The sequence below is a fragment of the Saccostrea echinata genome, unplaced genomic scaffold, assembly GCF_033153115.1.
Source record: "Saccostrea echinata isolate AGI-Se365-2 ecotype Australia unplaced genomic scaffold, CSIRO_AGI_Sech_v1 ptg000006l, whole genome shotgun sequence".
In the NCBI taxonomy this organism is placed as follows: domain Eukaryota; kingdom Metazoa; phylum Mollusca; class Bivalvia; order Ostreida; family Ostreidae; genus Saccostrea; species Saccostrea echinata.
In genome coordinates, this window is record NW_026889755.1 from 11412478 (window position 1) to 11433538 (window position 21061).

The following is a 21061-nucleotide window of genomic DNA, read 5'->3' on the forward strand; positions in this document are numbered from 1 at the left end:
TACCAAAATACAATCATGTCACATCAAAAATAAATTATAACAAATAAAACAAATACAGATTCTTCAACTCCGTCACTTAAAGGATATTATATTTCAAACTCGACTCTGAACAAACTTGTGCTTAGTGTTTACGAAAGCGTTAAAGTGTGCACCTGTTTACGAAAGCGTTAAAGTGTGCACCTGTCACTGATTTCCTTTTGATATTCATATAAATCAAGGGACCCCAACTTCAAAATGCAGCTTCATATTTTGTCTCTCTCTCTTATTTGACATTTTCAGAAATCTGAAATGGAGGCACCAACCCCTGCACAGAGACCTCGGAAGGAGCTGCCCGGACCATGATTGTTAGAGTCGAGCAGCACTGTGCGCCCGACCAGCAAAGTTTCTCGTGAAAGTAACATTACGAGGCAGGGATCGTCGCAGTTCTGTTGAAGCTTTCGACCTTTTGTGAATTGCTGTTTTTGATCGTTCTGTCCAGCACAGATGGAGACAACCTCTTTGACATGCAGGCATGCAACCTTGCTTCCTTCTCGGCAGAAGATGGTTTGTTTAACGTCCCTCTCGAGAAGTTTTCGCTCATTTGGAGACACCACCACTTGCCGGTGGAGGGCTACAAATTTTGACCTATACTCGACACTCAGGGCCATTGAGCAGTGAGGGATCTTTTTCGTGCCAACACCCATTGCGACACGGGACCTCAGTTTATACGATCTCATCCGAAGGACCGGTCTCCACGTCCCACAGTTGGAGTCGAACCCGCGACGAAAGGATCAACTCCTTACTCCACGACTCTAGAGCGAACGCTCTAACCAGTGCGCCACACGGGCGACGCAGAAGATGGTATTGTAAAATTTTGAGCTAAATAAGAACTCTTGCTAACCGAATTGTTACTAACTCTCCCTTTGCACACCAGAGAGTGTTTTCTGCATAATGCTTGCAAAACTTCACTATTGCATGTTTGGCATAAGAGATCTTTTCATTTTATCTGCATCTCCGGCATGTACTGCTTGGGCTTGGTTGATCTCTGCCGTGCATCTGTTAACAGCATCGAGGGCAAAGTTATGCAATAGTTGTTTTTTTTCTGTCTATGTTCTTTTTGGCATGACCTCTAAGAGTTTTTGATCTTTTTTAATTGACTTTCTAATAGTCTCAGACAAGTATCAATATAATGAACTGGTTTATTTTGCAGCAGACTGTTCTTATAAAGGGAATCTGCAGCTCGACCAGCGGAGCTGTCCGGGTCAGTGGGTACCTCTTTGCAGAGGAGTTCTGCCATCCCCTCCCTAGCCCGCGTGAACTCATCCCCTATGGTATGCTGCATGGGTAGGTTTGCCCCACACACCCTGGGACTACAATGGTGGTTAGCAGTGCCCTCCTACAGTAAGTGGCCATGTTTGGACCTTTTTTTGTATCCATTTAAACTATAAGATGTTTTGATGTGACATTTTCAGCGAATGAGTACCTAGTCTGTGTCGACGGCTGAAATACCTGAGTACAGGAGGTAATTGTACATGCCATCACACTATACAGGGATGGCATGTGGGGTCCTTAGACTATCTGACAAGACACAGAAAATGTTAACATTGTGTAAATTTTTCTGATGGAATTAATGCTTTTGATTTGTTCTGAAATACAAATAAGGCTTTTAATTGCATGTATTAAATTTGACCCTGCATGTATTTACATGAAATAGTGTGTAATATGTACCCCACCCTCATCAGGTCATTTTGTTTATATATTTAGCCATGCAACAGATAATTAATAATTAATTTGTAAGAATATTTTGAGAATAAATGATTTATTGTCATTAATTTATACAAAATTTGACTTACTGTTATGACTCATTGTGCTGGCTTTTCAGTCCGGTAGTATTCCGGAATTTTTATACCTGTGTTGGTTCTTTCTGTTTACTGTACGTTTACTTTAGTATTTCCGCCCAGGTTGCTGGCAAGATTTGTTCCCTCTTTTATCATAGTTTTGTCTACTTCACATGCTCACAGTGTAAGTAAATTTATTTGCATATGTATTTTTAGGCTTAGAATTACTGTTTCCTAAATGTACACCTTGCAGTTTGTAATATTTTGCTGTAAATTAACTTTTACTGTAATTGTTTAGTTTCGCGGGAAAAATTTTCTATGGATGTCCATTATAGTCATTATATGAATTTCTACAAGTTCAGTATCGCTCTATATCTCACTCTGTCATATTTATAAATGAACAAAGATGTGGTTTAAATCAGTATTATTGTGTCCAGCCTTTAATTCTAGTCATTTGTTTACAATATTGTAATTATGTCTTTGTAGCTTTCCACCATGTTCACCATATGTTAACTGGCTGTATATAATAAAGAGACAGCACAGTGGAAAGACTGTATACCATGTCCACAGCTCACAACGCACTGTTACCCACAGACGGTAGTGAGGGTAAGGAGCCCCGTGAGGCAAAACTAACTGAAAAAGGAGAAGAATATTTTAAGAATCAAAAAGACATTCTTTACAGAAAACTGCAATCAGCAAGCAAAATCCTTAATGAATGCATCGTCAACTCTGAACCATTACCGAAATCTATCAGTCTTTTGGAAAATGCTGAAGGAACGTTACAAAGCACATTTCAGCGTTACGACACTTGTGCAAACAACTATCTTGACTTTCTTTCACGTTCTCGAGACCCTGAAGCAACACAAGAACTGGAGAATTACTGGCCTGTCATGACAGATCTTAAAAAACAATTCAACAGTTTGATGGAAAAAATTCACTTGAAAAGAGAGTCTGCTGAAAGTCAATCCCACAGGTCTTCAAGGACAAGTCGTTCGACTACATCAAATGCAAGCCTTGCTGCTAGCAAAAGAGCCAAAGCAGAGTCTGAAAAAGTAAAACTACAATTTGTGAAAAAAGAGACGGAAATTAAAAAAGAACAGTTTGCAGAAACTTTACAACTGGAAATTTTGGAACAAGAGAAAATAGCAGCTGATGCTGAAGCGTCTTATCTTGAGAGACAATTTGATGATGACATAGTGAATCCAGCAGAGTCAGTTAATCGACCAAAAGAAGAAATGAGTCCTTTTGACAAAACTCTTAATTATTTAGATGGTCTAAATTCTCCTGCAAGACCCACACAACCACTCTCACCACAGACTACACCGTTTATACCTTTATCTCGTGTAATGCCAGGAGAAGTGGAAAGTTCTACTCCGGGAATCAACAATCAAAATGTTAATCGACCCTTGATTGATTCTACCTCACATCATCCTATCATGCAGACGAGACAGGTGGATACAACTTTTACACATCCAGTGAACGCTGTTCATGATACAATAACATCAAACTTTCTCATCAAGAAAAATATTCTTTTAGAAAGTTTTCAACAGCAGCGATTCGAGGATAGACCAGACAGGTACATCGTGTGGAAGACTCAATTCAGAACCATGGTTGCTGACATCAAGTGTTCACCTCTAGAGGAGATCTCTCTTTTAACAAACTGTATTCATAAGGACTCTGATGCCTACAGGTTAGTGATGAGTGCTAGAACTTCATGTGCGAGCAATCCACTACAGTGTTTACACACCATTTGGAACCGTATGGATGAGCGTTTTGGTTCAGCAGAATTAGTAGAGGCTTCATTGAAAACTAGGCTCATGGATTTGCCTGACCTTACAGACCGTAAAAAACTTTAAGGACTACATGACTTGCTGACAGAAATCGAAGCTGTAAAAAATCTTAGTGAGTACAGCAGCATATTTTCCTATCTTGATTCCTCACTTGGTGTTAAGCTCATCATTCAGAAACTACCCAAGCAGATTCAGGAGAAATGGGTCACTCGTGCGATTAACTACAAAAAGCAACACGCAGTACTCTTTCCACCATTTTCTGAATTTGTTAAGTTCATAGGAGAGATGAGTGTCATAAGGAATGACCCTGGACTAATGTATGAAACTCCAAGAGAGACCAGCTGTTTACATAGAGGTGTGAAAAAGAACAAACCTGTGTTTGTGTCTGCGCATAAGACAAATATTACTGCAGAAAATTCAAGAAGCTGCTTAATTCACAAAGCAGCCAAACACTCTATCAATGAGTGTAGAGCCTTTCAATCTAAAAGCCTGGAAAACAGAAAGACACTTTTACGCAATCATAACATTTGTCTAAGATGCTGTGAAACCTCTGATCACTTTGCCAACAGGTGTCAGTCCAAGATTTGTTGTGACATTTGTAAAAGTAATTTTCATTGTACAGCACTTCACCCATTGGCTGATTCACAGAGACCCAGACAACAATCAACCATGACTACCCCTCCTGTACAAAAGCATGTCGAGGAGTCATCTGGCTCGAGTCGACTCACCGTAAACTCAAACTGCACAGAGATTTGTGGCAAACCAAGCTTTTCTGGAAGATCTTGTGCCCGCATTGTACCTGTTCGTATTTACCCAGAAGGACAACCAGAGAACCTCATCACTGCTTATGCCATGCTCGACGACCAAAGTAATAAGACATTAGGAAGAAGTCTTCTCTTTGATTCTATAGGAATAAATTCCTCACCAGTTGAATACTCTATGCAATCCTGCTCTGGCAAGAATGTTAGTTATGGAAGGATGGCCAAAGGTTTGATTGTGGAAGGAATCAATGACAGTCAGAATGTTCAACTGAAACTATCTCCTGTGCTTGAATGTGACAACATTCCAGAGAATCATTCTGAGATTCCAACCCCTGAAGGCGCACTTTGTTACCCTCATATGCGGGACATAGCTGAACATCTACATGTTATGGACTCATCTGTGAAAATACTACTACTCATAGGAAGAGACCTTCCTGAGGCCCATCACTCAATAGACCAGAGAACTGGACCACTAAGTGCGCCTTTTGCCCAGCGCTCACCGCTAGGATGGACCATAATTGGAGACGTCTGTCTGTCAGGACAACACATTCCTTTATCTCGAAACAATTCAAACAAGACTTTTGTCAGTGACAATGGTAGGCCTACAACCTTGGAACCTTGTGATCAGTCAGTCAACATCCGTAATAATTTTGTAAACACTTACAAGACACAAGTGACCAAATTAAACATTTTTGAGACTACAAGAGAAGACAACAAACCAGTACTTTCCATAGAAGATTAGAAATTCTTGAACATTATGGATAAAGAATTTCACCTGAACTCAGAGGGAAAATGGACAGCACCTTTGCCATTCCGTTCACCACGTGAACCTATTCCAGACAATTATCAAATGGCTCTCCGGCGTGCTAAGTCTTTGGATGCTTCCTTACATCATAATGAAGTAAAGAAAGGCCACTTCCTAGCATTTATGCAGAAGATATTGGACAATAAACATGCAGAATTAGCTCCATACTTACCCCATAATAAAAAACGCTGGTACCTCCCTCTTTTTGGAGTGTATCATCCACGCAAACCTGATCAGATACGAGGAGTCTTTGATGCATCAGCAAAGTATGAAGGAGTCTCCTTGAATGACCAGCTTCTGCAGGGTCCTGATCTCATCAACAATCTGTTGGGAATCCTAATTCGCTTTAGGAAACACATGGTAGCTGTTGTCGCTGATGTCCAGCAGATGTTCCACTCCTTCCTGGTAGAAGAAGAACATCGTGATTACCTCCGATTCCTGTGGCACAAAGACAACAAATTAGAATATCCACTTGCAACTTACAGGATGAGAGTACACGTGTTCGGAAATCGCCCTTCGCCATCAATAGCAATGTATGGACTTCAACGCATAGGGGAGCTTTCTGCAAACACCCATGGACCAGAGGTAAAAGAGTTTATCGTCAATGATTTTTACGTTGACGATGGTTTGAAGTCATGTCCTACGGAACAAGAAGCTATTGATTTGATCCGTAAAACACAAGACGCAATGAAAGTGCATGGAAATCTAAATCTAAGACTCCATAAGTTTGCATCGAATAACCAGACAGTAATGGATGCTTTTGACTCTCAAGACTTGGCAAAGAACCTAGTGGAGTTAGATTTTGAAAAGGACACACCTACCCAGCGTAGCCTTGGCCTCTTATGGGACTTGAAGACAGATACCTTCAGGTTCAGTATATCAGATGAGAGCAAACCATCTACTCGGAGAGGAATTCTTTCCTCAGTCAACAGTCTATATGACCCATTAGGATTTTTATCTCTAGTTACCATTAGTGGGAAGATCATCTTGAGAAAAATCGTAGCATCTACTTTAGACTGGGATGACCAACTACCAGCTCAGTTAGTTGAAGAGTGGGAGACATGGAAATCGGCACTTCCTGTCTTAGAGAAATTGCAAATACCCCGTGTCATAGTACCTAACCTCAATGAAGCTGTTTCTAAAGACCTTTTGGTTTACTGTGATGCCTCAGAACTTGCTATCGCAGCAGTCTGTTATCTCAAAGCAACTTATGCTGATGGTTCCTCTTCCATAGGATTCCTGCTTGGCAAGGCAAAAGTTTCTCCACTGAGTGGCCATACTATACCGAGGCTGGAGCTTTGTGCAGCTGTCCTCGCCGTGGAAGTTGCACAGATTGTGGTGGAACACTTAGGATTGAAATTAGACACTATAAACTATTTCAGTGACAGTCGTGTAGTGTTAGGCTATATCAATAACGAAACCAAGCGTTTCTTCACATATGTTGCTAATCGCGTCGCACACATTAGAAGTTTCAGTAAACCAACACAGTGGTTCTACGTACGCAGTGAAGCAAATCCTGCTGATGTCAGCACAAGGGGAATCCATCCAGGTGACATGCAGAACAGTACTTGGCTCCGGGGACCTCAAACAGTATGTATCTCAGCAGAAGAACATGCAACACTTGTAGACACTACTTACCCTCTCATCAACCCCGATGTTGACAAAGAAGTTAGAAGTAACAAGTTAGAAATCGCTCAGAAGGTCTCCTTTGGACTTGACAATGGCAGATTCTCTAGATTTTCCAGTTGGAAAAGGTTAATTTTGGCTTTGGTTTGCATACGCCGGTTTATTCAACAACGTCGGAGTGCGAAGTCGGCCAGTTTCCATAAGATGAATGATGTTGATTTGTTTCTTGACACTGAGCGAATTGTGATCAAAGATGTGCAGAGGAGTGTTTATCAGGAAGAGATTAACTGTCTGAGATCTTCCAAACCTTTGAAGAAAAGCAGCCCTATTTTCACACTTGACCCGTATCTTGATGCAGATGGGCTATTACGTGTAGGGGGACGCTTGAAACATTCACACGTCGATGCGATGTTCAAAAACCCAGTAATCTTACCAGCCAAGCATCATATTGCAACCTTGATAACTCGGAAGTGTCATCAGGAGGTAAAGCATCAGGGTCGGCATATTTCTGAGGGACGCATTAGATCATCGGGCTACTGGATAGTTGGTGGAAAGAGACTTTTAACTTCCCTGATGTACAATTGTGTTACGTGCAGAAGGCTACGGAAACCTCTTGACCACCAAACAATGTCAGACTTACCTTCAGAGCGCATTCTCCCTGGATACCCACCATTCTCCTTCATTGGAGTAGATGTCTTTGGTCCCTGGGAGATCATAACAAGAAAAACTAGAGGTGGATCGGCCAATAACGAGAGGTGGGCAGCCCTCTTCACATGCCTAGCAACTAGAGCAGTCCATATTGAAGTTCTGGAGGATATGACAACATCCGCATTCATAAATGCATTCAGACGATTTGTCGCTATTCGAGGCTGTGTTAAAATCATCCGTTCTGACAGAGGGACAAATTTTGTGGGTGCAGTCAATGAATTGAAGATCAACACAATCAACGTAGAAGATGGACCTATACATGACTATCTTACCAAACAAGGGACTACATGGATCTTCAACCCCCCACACTCCTCACACATGGGTGGAGTGTGGGAGAGGATGATTGGGACTACTAGACGGATTCTTCATTCCATGTTGTTGGAATATGGATCTCACAGTTTGACACATGACGTGCTTACAACTTTTTTAGCAGAGGCATGCTCTATTATCAACTCGCGCCCACTAATACCCATATCAAAAGATCCAGGAAATCCACATATTTTGACACCTTCAACTTTACTCACCCAAAAGTCGGACGTGATTGATACAACCCATGTGAACTCTGAAGTTGATCAGAAAGACCTCTTATGTAAACAGTGGAAAAGAGTTCAACATCTGGCTTCAGTGTTCTGGAAGCGTTGGAAAGTTGAATACCTTAATGAACTGCAACGCCGTCGGAAATAGAATCTCCCCAAGCGAAATGTAGCTGCAGGTGACGTTGTACTTATTCGCAACAAAGAACTCTGCCGAATAAGTTGGCCAATTGGACTAGTCGTTAAGACTGTACAAAGCGACGATTGACTCGTACGAAAAGTTTTGGTTCGTGCTATCATAGACAAAGTACCAAGAACTTCTGTACGTCCAGTGAATGAACTTGTTGTGTTGGTGCCATGTTAAGTAAATGATGTTGCGATAAAATTTTTAAACGGTTTCATGTATGTTATTCCAAAGAAACTGAATATGTTTGGTTACATGCATTTTGAAAAGGTATTTTTTTGTATTTGTTAATTAGTGATATTTTGTTGTAACATGCAATATCAGACGAGGAGTGTGCTGGCTTTTCAGTCCGGTAGTATTCCGGAATTTTTATACCTGTGTTGGTTCTTTCTGTTTACTGTACGTTTACTTTAGTATTTCCGCCCAGGTTGCTGGCAAGATTTGTTCCCTCTTTTATCATAGTTTTGTCTACTTCACATGCTCACAGTGTAAGTAAATTTATTTGCATATGTATTTTTAGGCATAGAATTACTGTTTCCTAAATGTACACCTTGCAGTTTGTAATATTTTGCTGTAAATTAACTTTTACTGTAATTGTTTAGTTTCGCGGGAAAAATTTTCTATGGATGTCCATTATAGTCATTATATGAATTTCTACAAGTTCAGTATCGCTCTATATCTCACTCTGTCATATTTATAAATGAACAAAGATGTGGTTTAAATCAGTATTATTGTGTCCAGTCTTTAATTCGAGTCATTTGTTTACAATATTGTAATTATGTCTTTGTAGCTTTCCACCATGTTCACCATGTGTTAACTGGCTGTATATAATAAAGAGACAGCACACTCATTCTCATTCAGGCCATCCTGAAGACTTCCTTGGCCTAAGTATGCGGTGGCACCTAGGCCGCACAAGCATTTCCCTTCTTTCTGCAGCTGACGGAGTCTCTGACACCATCCGATGCATGTCCTCAGACAATCTGCTGTACGTTGCAGGTAAACTTTCCATTCTGTTACTTTCCACCCCCTTATTGTGAGGCACATTTTAGGTTTGAATCCATACTTGATACCCTTTTTGGAATCTTTGCAGTTTTGAATTTTCCTTTTCTAGTTTTAAATTTCAGTATTTTGGCAAATAGACAGAGCTGTTTAAGGCTACAGAGTCTGAACTATAAGCTATCAAAATAAGGGATTTTCTCTGGTCTCAATTAATTGTAAACAAAGAAGATGGGGGCACCTGCTACATCTCCAAGTTACATTAGACAGGGGGATGGAGAAACTTTTTGCACATACTTAATCAGCAGGAAAATTAATTGGTACTCTTTTCCCGTAAGATTGGAAATGACCATTGTTAACTGACAATACGTCGCCGATATATCTAAATGTCATGTTAAAGGCCACAGCAAGTGCTTTCTTCTTTTCACGTTTGGGATTTTAACAAATTCTGCTTCATACGTATACAAAAATATGTCCGCTAATAACGGGGCGCATTAGGTACCCATTGGTATTCCAATTGGAATTGTTGGAAGACCTAGTTATTGTCAATAAGAAACTCAAGCATCTTTTTAATATCAATTTCAGAGTACAATTGTGTACAATCAGAATGCTTTTTAAGAAAGTAATTTTTAAAATGACCAAGATAAGTAAATTTACGAGTTCCATTTTTATTGCAAAGTAGCTGACAAGGATATTAAAAGTCTGGACTTTAGTTTGTCGTGGGGAATTGTTGAATATAAAGTTGATAAGGAAATTTTTATGTAGTTGATTTGGTAAAATTTTCAAAAAGATTTCAATCTTCCCAAAAGTTCCTTGGGATTTTTAAGTATCCACATCTGATTCACACCACTTCTCCAATTTATTGTTGTACAATACTCCTAAAGATTCTCCTTCACTACTTTTAATATTTTAGTGAGGAGTAAAAGCAGCTTGGTAGAATATTTACTGGAACCCGCTATGTATCTTTGTTTTTAAGGATTTTATGAAGTTACATAATCCAATATAGATAAGGTAATTAAAATTCATCTGGTTGCTTGGAATATTATTTTTTTTTTAAAACTGGCACATGATTTTGAAGAATATTCTCCATAAAAAGGGATCTATGGGTTTAAGAATTAATTCCCAGTTCCCCTATAATACAATTTAAATAATGAGCCTTACAACAAAGACAATGATGTAACCAGCTTTTTAATACTGAGCTGACTTGTGTTTTTTCCGAGCCAATGTGCTCGGGCGAGTTATGTGGCCCATGGGCCTCTTGTAATCGTATCTGGAATAGCAATACTACGTGGGGCCAACGTTGATCCAAATATATTGCTAATGTCTACCCAATGATAGAGATTTTCCATGGTCCAATGTCCTTAACAAGAGCACCGCTAAACGGGGCATCCCCTCGCGCCAGGAACTTCACCGGTAATGGCAATGTCTCCATACGAGAGAAAAATTCTCGATAGGGACGTAAAACAAGATACAATCATCTAGGCCTAGTAATCAAGGGTACCCAGTATTACTATACTGTATATATAAAGTTTAAAATAAGGTAAAGAAATTAAAATGTATGCAACACTAATTACATTTTAACATAAGTCAAGGTGGATATCATCGGGGGGGGGGGGGGGGTGTCATAACAAGCATACGTGATTGGGCAGTTTCCCTTATTCCTAGCAGAAACATCACGTATGCTGTAAATTTCATTGATTTACCTACCTGAGTAGCATGCAATATGCATCAAATCTGAAAATACGCACGGAAGTAATGTAGTGAAAAATGTCAATATACCTGTGTCGAGATGTCAATGAAACTTTATATTTATAGCTTTCAAGAATTATGTGCGCCTCAATTGTAAACACACACGTGAAGTGATTTGGTATTGAAACCGCGACGTTCATCAAATTATTTCAGTTACTCAGTGACAGAGATGACACTTTTAATTCATACAAACTTTTCTCAAGATACGCAATAATATGACAAAACGCGAATACAAAGAAGAACTTACCGAAGCGGCTCTATCGAAACGACCCGGATTTTAACCTGTTAAATTTACCGGAAGTGAGTATTGTCAACTCGTACATAAAATTGCAGGGTTTGAAGGCAGTATAAACGCGATATTTTAAGAACTATATCACCGATTAACTTGGAAAATGAATAGGGTTCGTCCTTTTATAATGCCACATAAGTATGTGAGGACTGAGAAATGATGGTGCAAAGGTTCTCTTTAAATCTTGCCCACAAGCTGTAACGGACACACTAACACACACACATACGCACAGTAGCGATGCTATATCCCCTCCGCAACTAGTTGCGCGAGGGGACAAAAAAGCTTTTCCTCATCGGCGCGACATTGGCTCAACATGTTGGACAATCATTGGTTATACAACGTTTGGGCAACGTTATTTCCGTATACTAATGTCAAGTGATTTTATGGTTACGGTGGTTCAATGCTTGACTTCCGTTCAAAACATAATAATTACATTGGCCCAACGTTGGTACAACACGGTTTGTTGAATGTTCATAAAATGATACATTTTCTCAACGTACATGTTGACGTTTGGCCAAATATTGTACCGCTGAAGAAATAAACAGTAAATATTTGAAGCCGGACTAAAATTTATACAGATGTTTTTTCTGAAGAAATAATTTCAAGTATAGAAAGTTGCATTGGTATTTTAGAACACATAAATTTGAACATTCTAAATAATTGCAGGCTAGTTCTGCTCTTCTGTCCCACTTTGCTCATCAGTCATGACCTTTTTTTTTCACTTTTCTTACGTCCCCCATCTCTGTCTCTTGCAAATCTAAACAAGATTTTTCATCATAACATCAAAAAAAAATTTCAACTTTCCACAAGAATCCAGTGAGACTTTCCCTGGTTATATGCTGCCATGAGTACATCATATGATGTCATTAGTTGCTGTTTTGAAATTAAAAAAAAAAGTTACTTTAGCACCAAAAAAAATTTCGCTTTCACGGATTAACACATTCTTTTTTTTTTCCCAAACCGTACTTTTATGTTGGTTGCATCATAGGATATATGTAGGACATTGGTTCGTATATCCTATGCAAACCTATATTTTTCGTAAAAAAACGTAAAAAAAAAAAAAACAAGAAGAAGACCAAGGATTTTTCTCCAATCAATGACAATATAGAATATAATTACCTAAGACAATGTAAGGAGTAATGATTTCTTAGGACCAGTATTTATCACTATTGCGCTTGGTGATTTCGAATGTTTTGGGGTTGCTGATTTCGTCAACCTTGGAGATAGTCTTGGAGATACGCTGTATCATTCAGGCAACTTTCCACACACAACATTCATATGCTTACAGCAAAGCTGTTGTAACTCTGGCTTTGATATGATTGTTTGATGGAAGGTACCATTCATAGATATATATATAAATTTTCTTTCTTTTAATTTGAATTGTATAAGGCATAGAGTTAGAAGAGATTCGGGTAATATTATTCGGTTGGAAGGAGTTATTCTGATCTTGGGAAGGACCCAATAATGATAAAGAATTTCTCTGACATATGTTTGAAAGTCTGGATGCATGTTGCGCAACATTGTTTCCAAGACTTACGGAGAAGGAACTAATTGCAAAATAGTTTAAAATGTTACTATGATGAATTACATCATTTTGCCTAAATGAAATCGAAATGATGACAAACAAATTATAGATTTTAAAAATTAATGCAAAGCAATTCTTACAAGTATTTTAAGAATAAATGCAAAGCAAAATATTCTATTAAAATTGGCTAATGATTAGCCAGCCCACGGGCTGACTAGTTATCAACTTCAAATGCGCTTGCGCTCTAGGAATTGTGGGAAACTAATGACCGTAGAATAGGCCATTCCTGATTATTTCATAAGATCACAGCACAAAGAATTATGTGTATTGGTTTACAAAGAAATACATACTTCCCTTTTCATGTAGACTATTCTGTGCAACAACTTATGGCAAGTTTTAGCTCAGATAAGAAACCCTACTCAACGGAAACATCTCCCAGAAGCGGCCGTTTTTCTACTGAACTGGTTCATCTTGCAGCATTTAAGATAAAATGGTCAATATTAGCTGGTTCGCAGTCCTTCCTGTTTTTACGCAGCGAAGCATTTAAAAAAGTTTTTTGTTGAGTATGATGGCGCAACATGTAGTAATAAAACAGCTGTATTACTTGCTTTTTCAGATTTGGAATCTTTATCAAGATATTTAACAATAGAGTATAGTGGTGTAACATTTGTGTTATCATCAACAAGATTTCAAACAGTAAATGCATTTCAAACTGTAAGAAGAAATTCTTCTTGTTCAAGGAAAGCTAATTTTGTCTGCTTTTAATAAGTTAAGTGGTGATTGATGCTCAATAATCAACTGTACAACTGACATACTGACCTAGATATTAGGTGTTTTCCGGTTTAGTTGTAATTCTTATAATTTACCCATTTTTCTTCACTTAAAGATATATTCAATTTGGAAAGTGAAGAGGAAATAGCCTTCCAAACTTTGTTTCCTATAACACAATTACTCAAAGTGTTTGTATTAAGAAGACTTGTAAGTTTATTGTTTTATTATAAAGTCACGGCAAAAGCAAAACAACAATGGTACCAAAAAAAAGTTCAATGGCTATAGGTCTCGGAGCCAAGATGGTGAAAGCTCACATAGTCAATACATCACAAGAGCTAAGACTGTAAAAGCTCTCATAGTTCGTCTCGGAGCTAAGAAGTCAAAAGCTATTACAGTACTATAAAGCAGAGTTATATGATATTGATGACCGTTGGAGGACAGAGATAGAATACCTCCTATGTTCAGTGAATACCTTTGAAAAATTAAAATTATTTGAGGTTGTTTCTATTTATATGAGAGTACGGAAACATTCACCTGGACAAAGTTTATTGCAGTTAGGTGAGTTGCAGTCTTTAAATAATAACTAAATAATTTGGTTAACAACTCATTTATGTTCATGAAAAAGATCAGGGGGACTGTGGCATAATGGAAAGACACTTTGTTTAATCTGTTAGCCATGATTAGAAATATTGTTTGTCCATTATGTATGACACTTTTTGCTAATGATTATCATTGGCCTGAATTGACAAGTACTTTAAAAGTACCTCTTGACCAACTTCCATCAGCTGTTAAAAAAAAAAAATTTTAACTTCAGTACATTTTGAAAGAAGATGGAGAGTACTGTTACGTTAAGTCGTGAATGGTCCTGCTCAGCCTCTTGGTAAAGTACTTGATATTTTACTCGCATTGAATTGGAGGAAGTCAACATTTGCATATTTTCTTTCCGATTTCGATTGAAAATGTGCCATCTGTTATCATTAGTACTTCTCAAAATGAAAATAATATTCTTTCTTCATATGTAAAGAAATATCAAATTCATAGGCCAACATGTTTAAGAGGGAATTCCTGTAGATTTTCATTCCGTTATGAGCCTTACAATAAAACACATTAATACAGGACTAGATGTTACTGGAAGTAAGAAAAATTGTATGAAACTAAAAGAGGTCCCGAAGATTCAATGGTTAATGCATACAATCCAATAATTTTACTTCACTGTCAAGCAAACATGGATATTCAAATGGTAAATGGACCTTTTGTGTTGCATACTATGTTTGTAGTTATATATGCAAATCAGAACCAAACAATTCATAAAACGCATTAGCTGAGACACTGCAAAACATTCAAGATTCGGTTAATTCACCTTCATTAAGGTCAAAACTCTGCAAAATTTCCTTTCGTATCCTTAAGCATAGAACTCTAAGTGTCCAAGAAGCAGCATATAGTATAGGTCATTTGTAGTTGACATGGTTTTCTAGGGAAGTTGTAAAAGTCCTGACATAAACTCCTGAGAAATATTGTAAAAAATCAAAACAATATAGTGGTTAAAACTAACTGCAACTAAATTCAACAGACATTTTTGAAAACAACGTTTATGACTATTACTATGTTAGACCCACAATCGATAATTCTTTGTCATTGTTTTCATTTTTCGGCAGTTTAAAGTTGTTCGGAAATTGGCTTTAATAAATGAAAGTTACAAATAACCAATTCCTGGAGATTTTCACATACAAACACGATGCAAGTACTATTTAAAAATATCAATGTTGATACAATCTTAGATTATTTACGTGAGACTGATTATTATAGTAAAATTTAGAGATATTTTAATCCCTTTGGGAAGATTTTAAACAATGTATATCTTAACTGTTTACACATTTTTAACTCTAAAGTCCGTCGGATGGGGCATTGAATGGTGCACCGTGTCAAGGATAAGGATTGCAACCCCCTTGCACGCAAAAGATCGTTTCTCTGGTGGTTTCCGAAAAAGAGCAGGCTCACTGGGGGCCGCCAGAGAAACTAAAACTTCTCAAAACCGATCGTACTGATTCTCCACCGAAATATGGCTGAAATATTGCCGACTCGGCGTTAAACAGTAATCAATCAATCTTTTCCTTAACAGTTGAGGAAACACTAGACGTCAAAATCCTGCAGGGAGAAACACGCGCTGAAGACGTTTATAAGGAGTCTCAGCTCTTTCATCATACACCTCAAAGAAACAAAGGAGCAAGTCAAATTATGACGGCAAAAATTGCTGATTCAAAAAGTCACACAGAGGTCCATTTGATATTGGAACGTTTTCCTTATTTAGAGTGAACGAAGCCATCTTCCTTTCAGACTTCGAAAAAAGCAGATGGGAAATATTTCCTTTTTATTTTATTTTTAAATGGGAGATTAAAAGCTTTGCTGAATTAAAGGTGCTTAGACACAGATTTGAAGTTAATATTTTCTCAAAATTTCTGTATAATATCACGACTTATATATTGCAATAGCATTTCACACGAAAATATAGTTAAAAACTTATTTTATCTGGAAATTATTGGAACTACGAATTCCTGGACGCGTTTGATTAACACATCCTTGCACTTTCACAAATTTTATCTTTATCCTTGATATTTAAGAAAAGAAGCGATTTTGTTTTGTATTAATGAAAAACGTTACATCTATAATCCAGAAAATTCAGAGTAGAAATGTGCGAAAGCAAATCCCCTCACTAATATCGTCAGCCCGTGCTCAGTGTTGTGTACAGAGTTTAACAAATTGAATACACCCGTGAAACGTAAACTGTTTCTGTAAACAGGGCACGAGCTCTGTTATTGTTAATGTTTACGATTCACTGGGTGTGTACAATTGTTAAAGTCTGCACACACCACTGAACACGGACTGACAATACTGTGAGTGGGTTTTGCTTTCGAACATTTCTGCTCTGAATTTTCTGGATTATAGTTTTAATACTTTTCATTAATACACAACAAAACTGCCACTTTTCTTCAGTATTAAGAATAAAATTAAAAATTGTGAAAGTGCAAGGATGTGTCAATCAAATCCGTCCAGAAATTTGAAGTTTCAATAACTTCGAGATGAAATAAGATTTTTATTATATTTTAGTATGAAATGCTATAGCAACATATAAGTCATGATATTATACAGAAAATCTGAGGAAATATTACCTTCAAATCTGTGTCCAAGCACCTTTAAGGACTTGATGAAATGTATTCCATAAATTTATCACATGTACACATATATTATCCTGTAACGAGCCCGTTGTAGAAGTCTGGTTGTAACTCAGGTCTCTAATGTTTTTACTGTACCACAAGAGGTCTTAGACCATGCATTAAAGAAACCAGACTGCATGTCTGTGATAAATGCAGCACCTTCCCCTTTGAAGAGCCCAGTATCTGTGGAAGGGAAAGTATCCTAGCTGTTGCAGCATACAGTGTATCTGATAAACAGATTCTAATATGGGATTATTGACACTTAAATGTCATATTTATTTTCCCTTAATGGTAATTGAACATAATTTATTTTAAATCACCTTCAGGCATGCTCACCTATCACGAAAAGATTAAGAAACACGGGAAGAGTTTCCATTTAAGTGGGTCGACTGGGGTTTTCATTGCGCAATACTTCGCGCAACATAGTAAAATAAAGCGTATTTACTTTTTAAAGCAACGACCTTTACATAATTTGTAAAAATTAACAAAATTAGGAAATCTCAGGTTAAAGAAAATCTAATAACGTTTTTATATAACTGATATTTTAAACCAATTTTCAAATGATGTGGTGTCTGTCATGTTTTGCAGTACTCCATAAAAACATGAAAATATCATGAATTTTGATATTTTGAGATGTCCCGTCTGGAAACCAGACGGTAGAATTTAGAGTTTCTTGCATAAAATGTAGAGTATAGTATTACTCATCAATTATATAATTTGAGCAAAAAGTCTGTAGTAGCATTTATATAATTTGCTCCGAAGTGCGAGAAAATGGTATTTTCCTTTATAATCCTATAGTAAGTGAACCTGTATTTTGAGATGGTCCCTAAAACATAACCAGACGGTAGATTTTCACTAAACTTGGCAAGTATACTGAAGTCAATGTAAGGTACGCGGTGAACGGTGTTGCCATGGTTACTAAAAATAGAAATTTCTGTAAAATTCCTTTAAAACAGTTCTGGTCTGATTTAAATACAATTTGAAAAAACAGGTAAACTTAACTAAGATACAAAATTTAGTGTATCGGTTGTTGATTTTGATGAACGGTGTGCCATGGTTATAAAAATAGAAATTTCTGCAAAAATTCTTAAAACACTACTCTTCCTACAGCTTTGGTCTGATTTCAATATAACTTGGCACACAAGTAGACTACACTACATAATATAGTGCATCTGATTTTGATTTCGATGGACGATGTTCCCATGGTTACTAAAAATAGAAATTTCGTTGAAGGTTTAGTCTGATTTCAATATAATTTGGCAAACTGCATAGTAGACTAAGATACATGATTTAGTGCTCCGGTTTTGGGCTTGCCTTGTTTTCTAAAATTAGAAACATCTGTGAAAATTCCTTTAAAACGCAGTTCCTCCTACAGTTTTAGTCTTATTTTAATATAACTTGGCACACTAGTAAACTACACTAATATACATAATTTGATGAATTGGTTTTTGATTTTGATGAATGGGTTTGCCATGGTTACAAAAAATAGAAATTTCTGTATTTTTTTGTTAAAACATTACTCCTGCTACAGTTTGTTTCGATTTCAACCCAGTTTGGCGCACAATTAGACTACACTAGGACACATAATAGTGTGTATCGATTTCTGATTCAGTAAATGGTGTTGCTATGGTTACTAAAAATAGAATAGACTACATGTACATTGATACATAATTCTTTTTATTGCTGCATGTTGCAAAGTTTCAAATCCAAGTGCTTCTTTTCCTTTGATATACGTACACACCAGTAGAGCTTCTGGTCCTTTCGTGATCTTCGATTTTGTACGTTTATTCCTTGTTTTTATGTGCACTTTCTGTTTGTGAATTATGTTTTGACTTGTATATTTGATGTTACTTTTCTCCTGGCTCGGAAAAGGTGCATAAAAGTAGATAATTTTACCGCGACCGAGTAACACGGCAATGTAAGATGTACGTCTTTACTCGTCAGACCTCTACATCAAAATACTTATTTGTTAAGAGGTCTGGCTTATATAGGTGGTTGTAGGGGGTAGCGCAGATGAACGAGAAATATGGGAGACAATGCCTTTTACATGTAGTGTTCAGCTTTAAGGGCGTGTATAAACGTGCCATTCGAAGGCTCAGATTCTAAACCAATTCCAAGTTTTCCAAGTCACAATGTCCGAGTATGAGGAAGCAAAGCTGAATCTATTATAGTCTATACCAAAGACTAACTCAAGGACGCTCTCAACAGGTCTCAAGGGATCCGAAATTTCAGTCTACTTGTGCTAATACCGGTAATATGAATTACTTGGCCGACACAGTAAGTTTATTCTAAAGCGTCATTGCTCTCAGTTTGCTTCTCTATCTGAAAAACTTCTGACCGCGCAGAAAGCTAAAGCTCAAATTCTGTCAAAAAAGAATTTAAAAAGTAAAAAGTACACGTATTCAAGGTGAGGGCAATTGAATTCAGTACACCTTGAACGAAGAAATAATTGAAGACCTACAAAATCTGTCTACTATCCTTAACAACAGTTTGGCTGTATAATTTAGGAGATTTCAAACACAGAAAGTGTGACATAATTCAGAACCATTCAGAAAAATATTGATTTATTAAAAGAACCGTTTTTGACAGAAATCTGAGTATATTATATATTATTATTATTATATATATTAGTCCCTGATCTACAGACAGGTAGTATAAAACAAGAAGCTGTCTACAGATAACACAGTAAAGACTACATTAATAAAATGACATGGATTTTTTTTTTTGACTTAAATTCAGAAGAAAACCAAAGACGTAACGACAATTTTTGCACACCTAAAAGGACCCCATGCATGTAGTCAATAGCTATTCAGCTTACAATATTGAATCTAGGAAAAACTGTAATCCAAGAAGGTCCTTTCACTCCATTTACACTGAAACCAGTTCTTTGTTCTAAATTGTCCATAGCTTGCTGTGCATCACGGTGTACATCATTAACTGTTCTTTCAGGACCTTTCGGGTGAGCTGGTTGGTATGGAAACACATGTGTATGTCCTTTCCTACGCTTTGATGTTTCGCCCTTTAGCAAACATTTCCAACAAGAGTATGATCCATTATATTGTACACCATTGCAGATTAGGCTACGAGCAGGAAGATCAGCTGTACCACATAAGAGGTATCCAGTGCAAGTAAAATTTCCACGAAATCATATTCAAACATCCAAAAACCAGCAATCTGAAGAAACTCCAACGCAACCCATCCAGCCAACTTACATACAGCCACTCGAACCCAGGAAGCCAACACAACCAGCAGGTGACATACCGTTTAGGCAAACATGGGAAATGTGTAACAACGCCATAAATACTATCCAAGGGTCTACATTACTTACAAGTTTTCAGAGGACTTTTCCTGAAATGCCTGGTAATTTTTCACTACCATTACATTTTAATCTTCAATAAGATCTGAAATACAGAAAAATAAAAGAAAATGATCAAGGCAACTATAACCGAAAGAAGCACAATAATTTTATAACTTTTAAAAGTCTTTTCAAAATATTTTTATTTCATTTCAGTACTTTAAAATGAGATAATTAGGGTTTTGGAGGGATCAGTTAGACCTGTAGTCCAGAATTATTTGAGGATGCTCCAGCACCATATAGAGATGTGTAAAGCAAGGGAAAGTACTTACTGTACATTCAAATAAATACCAGCAGTACATAAGTCACAGAACTATGCTTTAGATGTTACTATTTTAAACAGTCTTATGCAATTTCAGTTAAAAGTGATTACAAATTGATTATAGATATGTTTTATTTCCTTGAAATAGGCCACATGTGGAGATTTTCCACTAAGGCACCAAGACTCGTCAGACCTCTACATCAAAATACTTATTTGTTAAGAGGTCTGGCTTATATAGGGGGTAGCGCCGATGAACGAGAAATATAGGGGACAATGCCTTTTACATGTAGTGTTCAGCTTTAAGGGCGAGTATTGTATAAACGTGCCATTCGAAGGCTCAGATTCTAAACCAATTCCAAGTTTTTCCAAGTCACAATGTCCGAGTATGAGGAAGCAAAGCTGAATCTATTATAGTCTATACCAAAGACTAACTCAAGGACGCTCTCAACAGGTCTCAAGGGATCCGAAATTTCAATCTACTTGTGCTAATACCGGTAATATGAATTACTTGGCCGACGCAGTAAGTTTATTCTAAAGTAATGAGATAAGTAGGGTTTTGGAGGGATCAGTTAGACCTGTAGTCCAGAATTACTTGAGGATGCTCCAGCACCATATAGAGCTGTGTAAAGCAAGGGAAAGTACTTACTGTACATTCAAATAAATACCAGCAGTACATAA

The 21061-nt window shown here is 37.3% G+C and overlaps 1 protein-coding gene across 1 annotated transcript; it reads left to right on the plus strand.

Moving 5' to 3' along the window:
* Positions 1–4867: 4867 nt before the first annotated feature.
* Positions 4868–21053, plus strand: LOC133180260 (uncharacterized). Its single transcript, XM_061314800.1, has 3 exons — positions 4868–9220; positions 19841–20126; positions 20278–21053. The coding sequence occupies exon 1, from the start codon at positions 5126–5128 to the stop codon at positions 8189–8191; it is 3066 nt and encodes a 1021-aa protein (XP_061170784.1). The 5' UTR covers positions 4868–5125; the 3' UTR covers positions 8192–9220; positions 19841–20126; positions 20278–21053.
* The last annotated feature ends 8 nt before the right edge of the window (positions 21054–21061 follow it).

Excerpts from the sequence above, each read along its gene's own strand:
- LOC133180260 (XM_061314800.1), top strand. The coding sequence starts at position 5,126 with ATGGATAAAGAATTTCACCTGAACTCAGAGGGAAAATGGACAGCACCT.